We start from the raw sequence: 9,623 nt of genomic DNA, 5'->3' as shown, positions 1-9,623 counted from the left end.
GTTTGTTAGTCGCCTCCCTTTCTCGCTCCCTCTCGCTTTCATACAAACACAAATGTATAAAATGTGTTTATTTTTGTATAAAATGAGAAAAAAAATTATATATATAATATAATATAATTTTGTTTCCCTCTCTTCCTTATCCGAGATCTCGCTCGCCTCCTTCGCCTCTATCGCTTATATAAATAGAAATGAAATGTAATTTTGCAATTACATATATCTTCGTTCTATACACTTATAATAATCAATACAAATATTTCTCTGTCCAATTTTCTTTTATCTTTCTCTCTTTCTCATTTTATATCTACATAAATACAATTGATTTGTATATAACTTTTTTCTTTTGTATATGTATAACGAATTATACAATTGGTTTTTTGTATATGATTAACGAATCGTACACCTGTTTTTTTTGTATATATATATATAGCGAAATATACATATTTATGTTTGTTATGAAGCGTAATTATGCAAAGTATAGTTATAACATACATATATGATTTTTATGTTTGCTATATGTGAAAGTTACTCCTCTTATTTCTTTATATAAATTCTCTCTCTCTCTCTTTTTTCAAATAATTAATTTATATAATTTTAATGTAATATAATTTTTTGAATTCTCTATTTAATATAAAATTATATATTATTCTAAATTTTCAATTAACATATATTGCAAGCAAATATTATATCATATACAAATTAATTGCAAGAAAATTTTTTGTAATAATATTATCATGTCACACGTCGTATTGTTATCTTCTATTTAAATTATTATGTTACGTTGTATTTTTAAATTGATTTCATTTTGTCATTTTAATTTTATTCATTTCTGACGGTGAAAATAAAATAATAATATTATCAAATTATATAAAAATGATGAAAATTTAATTGGAAATAATATTAATTCGGATGAAAGTAGCAAATATTAAATAATATATTTTTTGAAATTTAATATTACATTTAAAAAGGAATATGAATATTGTATGGAAAGTAATATGTTAATTATAAAATGATAAAAAATTTAAAATAGAGAGTGTGAATAGTAGTTTTCTAAATTTGGAGAATTGTTATTTTCTTTACGTAAATGGAGAATAAAGAGTGAATCAAAGTCTATTCGGAGAGCCCTTCTCTATTTTACTTTTCAAATATAGAGAATGGATGTAAAATAGAGGTAAGTTGGAACTCGTGTTAGGAACAGAGGCAGAGCTAGGTGGGGGTTCATGGGTTCAGACGAACTCAATATCTTTTTCATAGACTCTATATTAATACTAGAATTAATTTAATATATGTATAGTAATTTATGTATCCTTAACAAAATTAATTGAAGAAAATTTAAAACCGTTAAACTCTTGATCCTAACTTCGTCTATGCTTAGCAAACTATTAAGTTCTAAAAAAGAGTGTTTTTACTAATTATTCTTAATAAATACATTGAAAAAATATAGCTACTTAATAATTTATTGTTTATGTAAAATTGATAAAAATTGGCAGAGCAGTATTAAAATAATTTCTTGATTATATAAAATTCATTTATTTAATTAAAAACAAAATACCACTTTTTAATTTGAAATAAAATGGAAAATACCACTTTTTAATTTGAAATAAAATGGAAAGACATGATGCATAAAATGTTCTAAAACTTGGGTTTGACTAACATCTATGCTTTCTGATATTGAAAATACATAAATAAATTTGTATAAAATTAAATAAATAAATATATATATTTTACATAATATAATACATATAAAATTTCATCTAGCCGTACTAATTCATATAACATGCAATATTTAAATGTTAAATAATTAGAATTTCACCTTCTGGATTGATAAAGTTAAATATCATATTTACTAATTAAAATAAATATTTTTTAAATATTTAAAAATTATATAAAAGAAAAAATATCGAAAATTAAATGTAAACGGAGTTAATGTATATTAGGTTATTTTTCTAATACCCTTCACCCACAGAGAAATAGCCATTGAAGAAGATGAGGAGAATTTCTCTGCGAAATGGCAATGGCAATGGTATTTCCTTTATCTCTTTCTCTGCTGATTCAGTAATTACTGGAAGAAGTTGTTCTTCATGCGATTACAGTAAAGAATCAATTTCAGTTAAGGATAAAATTGGTGTAAATAGTAGCAATTTAGATGATGCTGTTACTCTCTTCCATCAAATGGTTACAATGAAGCCTCTTCCTTCAGTTGTCGATTTCTCTAAATTGTTTAAGACTATGATAAAGATGAAACATTACTCTGCTGCCATTTCTCTTTTTCGACAAATGCTGAAATTGGGTATCCCAATTAATAATTTCATCTTGAGTATCATGATTAATAGTTATTGCCTGATGTGTCGTGTTGATTGTGCATTTTCGGTGTTACCCATTTACTTGAAAAATGGCATTCCGTTTAATGCTGTCACCTTTAACACCTTATTAAGGGGACTCTTTAGTGAAAATAAGGTCAAAGATGCAGTTGAATTGTTCAAGAAGTTGGTAAGAGAGAAGATTTGTGAGCCTGATGTAGTAACGTATGCAACTGTAATGAATGGGCTAAGCAAAAGGGGTCATACTCAGAAGACTTTAAGTTTGCTCCGGTTAATGGAACAAGGTAATACTGAGCCCAACATATACATCTACAACATTGTTATAGATGCTCTTTGCAAAGATGGAAACTTAGATGCTGCTATCAACATTCTGAACGAGATGAAGCAGAAAGACATTCATCCAGACGTATTAACGTATAATTCATTGATTGATGGTTTATGTAAGCTCGGTCAGTGGGAAAAGGTTACGTCTTTGTTCTCTGAGATGGTGAACCTTAATATTTATCCAGATGTGTGCATCTTCAATACACTAATAGATGGACTATGCAAAGAAGGGAAAGTTGAAGATGCTGAGGAAGTAATGAAACACATGGTCAGAAAAGCTGTAGAGCCTGATATAATTACATACAATGCGATAATGGATGGATATTGTTTGCGTGGTCAAGTCGATAGAGCAAAGAGAATTTTCGATATCATGATCGATAAGGGCATCAAGCCTAACATTTTTAGCTATAACATACTAATAAATGGATACTGTATGACAAAGGAAGTGGATGATGCTATGCAATTGTTTTGTGAAATTTCTCAAAAGGGAACAAAACCTGATGTCGTCACCTACAATACTATCTTGCAAGGTCTTTTTAAAGTTGGAAAAATAGTCCATGCTAGAAAATTCTTTGCTGAGATGCTATCTGCAGGATTCATACCTGATTTTTACACTCATGGCATTGTGATAAATGGTTATTTTAAGAATGGACTTGTTGAAGAGGCTTTGTCACTCTTTAATAAGTTAGAAGGAAAGAGAGAAATTACTGATATTGAATTTTACAATGTTGTCATCAATGGATTGTGCAACATTGGTAAACTCGATGAAGCTCGTGCTATTTTTGAGAAGCTTTCTTTAATTGGATTGCTTCCGAATGTGAGAACATACAATAAGATGATACATGGATTTTGTCTTGAAGGTTTGTTAGATGAAGCTAATGATATGCTAAGAAAAATGGTGGAGAATGGTTATCTGCCAAACGTCTTCACTTACAATGCCCTTGTGCAGGGATTTCTCAGGTGTAGAAAAATTACTGAAATGACAACTTTTATGAAGGAAATGACGGGTAGGGGGTTCTCATTTGATGCAACTACAACTGAGTTATTGGTAAACGTTCTAAGGGAGAGTCCATCCGTCCTTGACATGATACTAGATCTTCATTCAAAAATTATGAAGTGATTCTTTCGCCTGATTTATTTGGCTACACTATCATTGTGATGCAATTTCCTCTAAGCACTGCAAAACAAATGCTTTCTATTGTAGTTGTTGAAGCAGAAAAGCCAATTAGAACGTCGCTTGGGCTTTGCAGGCAGGCTTATTGAAAAGGTAAACCACTTCCTATATTTTTACTGGGTCAAACAATGGATTATAACCCAACTCACCCAACCTCTCCCTCCTTTTTAAACAAATCACAGTTTTGGAAATTAACATAATACATCGATTAACATTTGTTGTAGAAAGCAAAACATTTTCTCATTACCTTATTTCACTATTTTTATTTCTATAATTGATATTTCAGGAAAGTATTCAATTATTAAAATGCATTAGTATTGAATGTAATACTTCTTTCTGGCAACTTCATTAAGTCGAAAGTATCATTCCACTCCAGGGAGATTAGAAATCTGTCTATTCACCCCTGAACCAAGAGAAGTTTTCCCTTAGTAAAGGTAAATCAATAATTACCAGATTAAGAATGAATTCACTGTAGTTGTTTGTTGCGCTGGATCTTCTACTACCATTGCTTTTTTCACTCTTGTATCTGCAAACATTAAAGTCCTCTCCAACTACCCACCAATCATTCCATAAATCCCGTTATGCCGCATGTTCATAGCACAATAGCTCTCTTTCTGGATTGTTGTGAGGTCCGTAGACACTGTGAAACCCCATTTGAACTCCTCTTGTACTCTCCATCAAAATGAAATGGTGTAACTGCCCCTATGAATTTCTCTGACTTTCCATTGTCTTTTTTCCCAATGTATAGAATGCCACCAGTTCTGCCATTGGATTTCAGCTCAGCCCATTCAACCCATATGTTGCCCCATAATTGATAAATCCAGCTTGGTGACCTTTTCTCAACCTTATTTCCTTGTAATAGACTTAAGTTTGGATAGAATTTCTATCCAAATAGGAAATCATAAGTATTTTTCAGTTTTGTTTTCTAATATTCCTTTCTTGTTTGGGTTGGATTACCTAATTTATCCTGGGATTATTATTCCACCCCCATGGAGGGATAACTTATCCTTGGACTAATGGTCAGTCCTAGGATAAGATATCCCACCCTTTGCAACCAAACAACAAATTAATGACCACTTCAAAATTATCCCTGGATTAAATTCTCTTATCCATCACACCAAATAACTCTTTAGTTCCTAATTTACCCTTACCATTAATCATAGTCATTTCCCTATTATATTTTTCAAGGCATTGTATTTATTATATTCAAAGGGTGACATATTAAAGTAGTCTTGAAGGGTTTTTGGATGAATCTAAAGATATTCCAAGGAAGACGGAAGACAATGGTTGTTTTCCCAACAATGTCACTTACTATATTGTTGTGCAAGGATTTCTCAGGTGCAACAAAATTAGTGAAATGGCATCTTTCATGAAGGAAATAGCTGGAAGGGGCTTCTCATTTGATGCAACTACAACTGTTATAAGTGAGAATCTTTCCGTCCTTGACATCATACAAATTACAAGAGCTTCACTTAAAAATTGGAGATAGAAGTTTTAATCCTCCATTTTCTATTGTCTAACTTTGCAAGGTGATTTACTAGATGCCGACACAAATAGTCGGTCATATGTAATTTATTTCAACCAAATGCTCTTTGTACTCTCTTTTTTCTCCTACTCTCTCTCTCATTAACTCTTTTGAACCAGATTACGTCAGGAAAGTCATAGAACTGGGAAGATTATCCAAGCAAGAGAATTTGGGAACTTTTTGACAGAAGAGGTAAATTTGATGGCTCTTCTCATATAAAAGAAAAGTGCAGTATTGAAATGTGTTTCCTGCCAAATGCTAATCTAGTTAAATCTGTAGTTAGATTGCAAGACATTCTTTTAAAATGATGTCAAATTTGTTTGTGTGGGTGGTAGAACAAGCTCATCATGGTCGCATTAGAAACTGAAGTACGAAAGTGATGCAAATGGTGACAGGTGTTAGTTTTTGCTTCATTTCTCAGACCTCTAGCCTTTTTTTAGTGAAGATAAGCTTAAATTCTTTACAACATAGTCTATCGGCTTCTTGGCTCATTCCTCCCTTTCACAGTCACTACACCTTCTTTCCAAAGGTTATGTTCTATCCTTGTTGAGACTGATACACTTGTACTGTTGAAAAGCTGAAAATCCTGGGAAATTGCTCCTTGAATGGCCTGTTCCATATCCATTCGTCTTACCCGAATAGTAATTTTCTACCACTTCCTAGTTAAATTTGAATTTGCTTTAGGAGTTTGATCCATAAGTTTCTGACAAATTATATATTGTCTTTACCTGTTTGTTTGTGCCACATTGTACTGTAAACAGACACTATTGCCTTGTCTTCATAACATATCTTTGGTTTTGAGTTGGTCTGAATCCTCATAACTTGACAACATGATTTATAAAGATTGTAGAATGACAAGATTTTTTTCCTTTTACTGCTTGGATAAGGGATCCCTCATATTTGGTTCTGCTGCTTCTACAAGTTTAAGTTTCATGTGCCAATTTCAGTTGGTTCGATTTGAACATGTTCTTCTCAAGAGGCGGAGCCAGGATTTGAAATTTATGTATTTTGAATTTGTCACCGAACCCACTAGTTCGTCTTAGTTATTGGCTTCGTACTTAAATATTCATACATATTCAATGAAATTCCTGGCACAAGTACAGGGTGACTGGGTATTTCTGAACCCATAGCTAATACTCTCCCTCCGCCCCTATTTTCCAAAAAATTAATTGACCTATTTGTTATGTTGCAGGCAAATATTTGTTTATCGGCATTGGAGCAGTTAATGTAATAGTATCTTGCTTTGGTTGCATTGGAGCGGCAACAAGGAATGGTGGTTGTATTTGCACGAGTGTTTTACCTTCATGACTAATTATGTATTTGTGGAAAACCTAAAATATTTTTGAAGAAATTTATTTCATGAATATGTTAAAATTATGATGTTGGAGAACTTATAATTTGGATAAATTGGAACATTTTCAGTCAGATTTTGAGGTCTTACTTGTATAGCTTCTTCTATTTTGAATTTACTTGGATGAGGTTTTGACCATTTTGGGCTTAATCCAGACTTGCTCACGTGTCAGGGGTGATTTACAAGGATGATTTTGGAGGCGACTAGTCTTAAACTTTTGACTTCACTTGTCCCATGGGAAAAACTTCAAGTTCAACAATTTTTTACTTTTTCCCCAGAAGATTTGTCCATGGAGCAAGCAGCCGGGAGCCAAAAGTTCCAACACCACGTAGGTGTAAGTTCCTGCATGTCAAGGGGTGATAGATTTGATTACATTTCCTATATGTTAGTTCCTGCAGGTAGGTATAAGTTCCTGCATCAGCTTATATATTTCATTGACTTCCCCTTTTTGTCTCATTGCCTGGAATGCAGACACAACTGTGAGTTTTCCTCTTGCTTCTAGCTTCGAGTATGCTCTATCTAATTCCTCCCCCTCTTTAGGTGGGTCCACCTTTTCTAGAATATGTCCTGCCAACCCTTGAGGAAGAATTCTTCTGAGTGTATTTTCTTGCCATTGCCCCCTTTCAGCTGTTTCTTTGACTAGTATATTTGTATGATCACACTCAAAATTTGGTGGAATGATTTGACATAAAGTACACAGTCCTGTCCAATTGTTTAACCAGAAGTATGAGTTGCCCTCTTTCATCAACATAATATAGTACATTTAATGTTTATGAATATTCAGCTGACATTAATACAGACAAGTGCTAGGTTAAAAGTTTTAAATCTCCATTTTCTACTGTCTAGTTCTACAAGATGATTTACTAGATTCCACACTAATAGTTGGTCATGTGTAATATTTATTACAACCAAATACTCTTTGTGCTTTCTTTTGTCCCCTCCTCTCTCTCATTAATTCTCTTGAAAATTACGTCAGGAAAGTCTACGGAACTGGGAAAGATTATCCAAGCAACAGAAGTTGGGAACTTTATGACAGAAGGGGTAAATTTGATGGCTCTTCTTATATAAAAGAAATGTGCAGTATTGAAATGTGCTTCTTGCCAAAAGCTAGATCTGTAGTTAGATAGCAATAGATTCTTTTACAATGATGTCAAATATGTTTGTGTGGGTGGTAGAACAAGATCATTACAGTCGCAGCAGAAACTGTAGCAAGAAAGTGATGCAATTGTCACAGGTGTTGTGTTTTGGTTCATTTCTCAAACCTCTAGCCTTTTTCTAGTGAAGATAAGCTTTATTAAATACTTTGCTACATAGTCTATCCGCTTCCTGGCTCATCCCTCGCTTTGACAATTACTACACCTTTCCAAAGGTTATGATCTATTTCTGCAGAGATACACTTCTACTGTTGCAAAGCTGAAAATCCTGGGAAATTGCTCCTTGAAATGGCTTGTTCCATATCCATCTGTCTTTACCCGAATAGGATTTTTAATAGGATTATTTTCTACCACCTCCCAGTTTAATTTGAATGTGCTTTGGGAATTTGCTCCATAAGTTTCTGACGAATTATATATGGTCTTTACCTTTTTGTTTGTGCCACATTATACTGTTAACAGACGCTACTGCTTTTCTTCATAAGATATCTATAGTTTTGATTCGGTTTGAATCCTCAGAACTTGACTCCATGATTTATTAAGATGATAGAATGACAAGTTTATTCTTCCTTTTACTTCTTGGAGGACGGATGACTCATCTTTGATGTTCAGTTTGTTGGATTTGAACATGTTCCACTCAAGCGGTGGAGCCTGGATTTGAAGTTCATGGGTTTTGAGTTTGTCACCAAAACCTGGTAGTTTGTGTTAGTTAGTGGGCTCGCACTTAAATAATGATATATATTTAATAAAATTCCTGACACAAGTACAGGGTCTAAGCAATAGCTACTGGGCTCGCCCGAACCTGTAGCTATTACTCTCCCTGTGCCCCTATTCTCCGGATAACTAATTGACCTATTTGTTATGCTGCAGGCTCATAATAGTATCTTGCTGTAGTTGCATTGGAGTAGTGACAAGGATTGGTTGCTGCATCTGCATGAGTGGTTTACATTCATGATTACTATGTATTTGTGGAACATTTCTAGATAGATTTTGGTATCTTACTTGCATAGCTTCTCTTTGGAATTAACTTGGATGAGTTTTTGACCATTTGGGCTTAATCTAGACTTGGTTAAATGTCTGGTGTTTTAGCAAGAACTTTTGACCTCATTTGTCCCGCGAGCAAAACTTCAAGTTCAACAAGCTGACTTTTGGCTCGGAAGGTTTGTCCATGGAACAAACGGGGACTAAAGTTCAAGACCACGTTATTTAAAGATGGGAAAGGAGTCAAATATGTCACTAAACTATTCGAAAATGTCTAGATATACCTCTTCTTTGAAGTTTGGCTCTCCCCTGCTCTCGCCATCCAACTTCTCACATAGATGTGATCTTGTAGACGACATCTGCCACATCTCCTTTCAATGACCACATGACATTTATATATATTTTTTAAAATTAGTACTCCCCTTTTAAATAGGCATAATACATATATTAGATTCTAAACTTGACTTCAAATTTTAACTTTGATCTTCAACTTTTATAATGCACAAACAAACACTTTAAGTATTCAACTTTCTAAATAAATAAACACATGAATCCTACATAACATAATACACGTAAGACATAGGACATGTGTCTCTATTTGTTCAATTTTATACAAATTTAAGTGTCTATTTGTACAGATCCAAAGTTGAAGGGCATAAATATGATTTGAAGCCAAGTTAATGAACATATTTATGCATTTTGCCTTTTAAATAACCTATCTATTCCGTAAATCGTCCCTTTTAATTGACGTGTATATCATATCTTACGGTTTATAATTGTTCTAAGCCTGTGTAAATTA

The 9,623-nt window shown here is 33.0% G+C and overlaps 1 protein-coding gene across 24 annotated transcripts; it reads left to right on the top strand.

Annotated features, from left to right (window-relative positions):
* Positions 1-337: 337 nt before the first annotated feature.
* LOC101244875 (putative pentatricopeptide repeat-containing protein At1g12700, mitochondrial) lies at positions 338-8,917 on the top strand. Of its 24 annotated transcripts, XM_069298982.1 has the most exons (7): positions 338-3,909; positions 5,155-5,345; positions 5,461-5,533; positions 6,534-6,614; positions 6,865-7,090; positions 7,669-7,733; positions 8,714-8,917. In XM_069298982.1, exon 1 carries the CDS (start codon positions 1,984-1,986, stop codon positions 3,760-3,762), a length of 1,779 nt encoding a protein of 592 aa, XP_069155083.1. In that variant the 5' UTR covers positions 338-1,983; the 3' UTR covers positions 3,763-3,909; positions 5,155-5,345; positions 5,461-5,533; positions 6,534-6,614; positions 6,865-7,090; positions 7,669-7,733; positions 8,714-8,917. The 24 variants fall into 24 exon arrangements, with proteins under 24 accessions (XP_069155083.1, XP_069155081.1, XP_069155079.1 ...); XM_069298980.1 differs by having other exon boundaries at positions 5,155-5,240; positions 6,865-7,026; positions 7,669-8,917; XM_069298978.1 differs by having other exon boundaries at positions 5,155-5,240; positions 6,534-6,617; positions 6,865-7,733.
* The last annotated feature ends 706 nt before the right edge of the window (positions 8,918-9,623 follow it).

The sequence above is a fragment of the Solanum lycopersicum genome, chromosome 6 (genome assembly GCF_036512215.1).
Source record: "Solanum lycopersicum chromosome 6, SLM_r2.1".
Classification (NCBI taxonomy): Eukaryota; Viridiplantae; Streptophyta; class Magnoliopsida; order Solanales; family Solanaceae; genus Solanum; species Solanum lycopersicum.
This window is presented reverse-complemented; position numbering and strand designations above follow the sequence as displayed.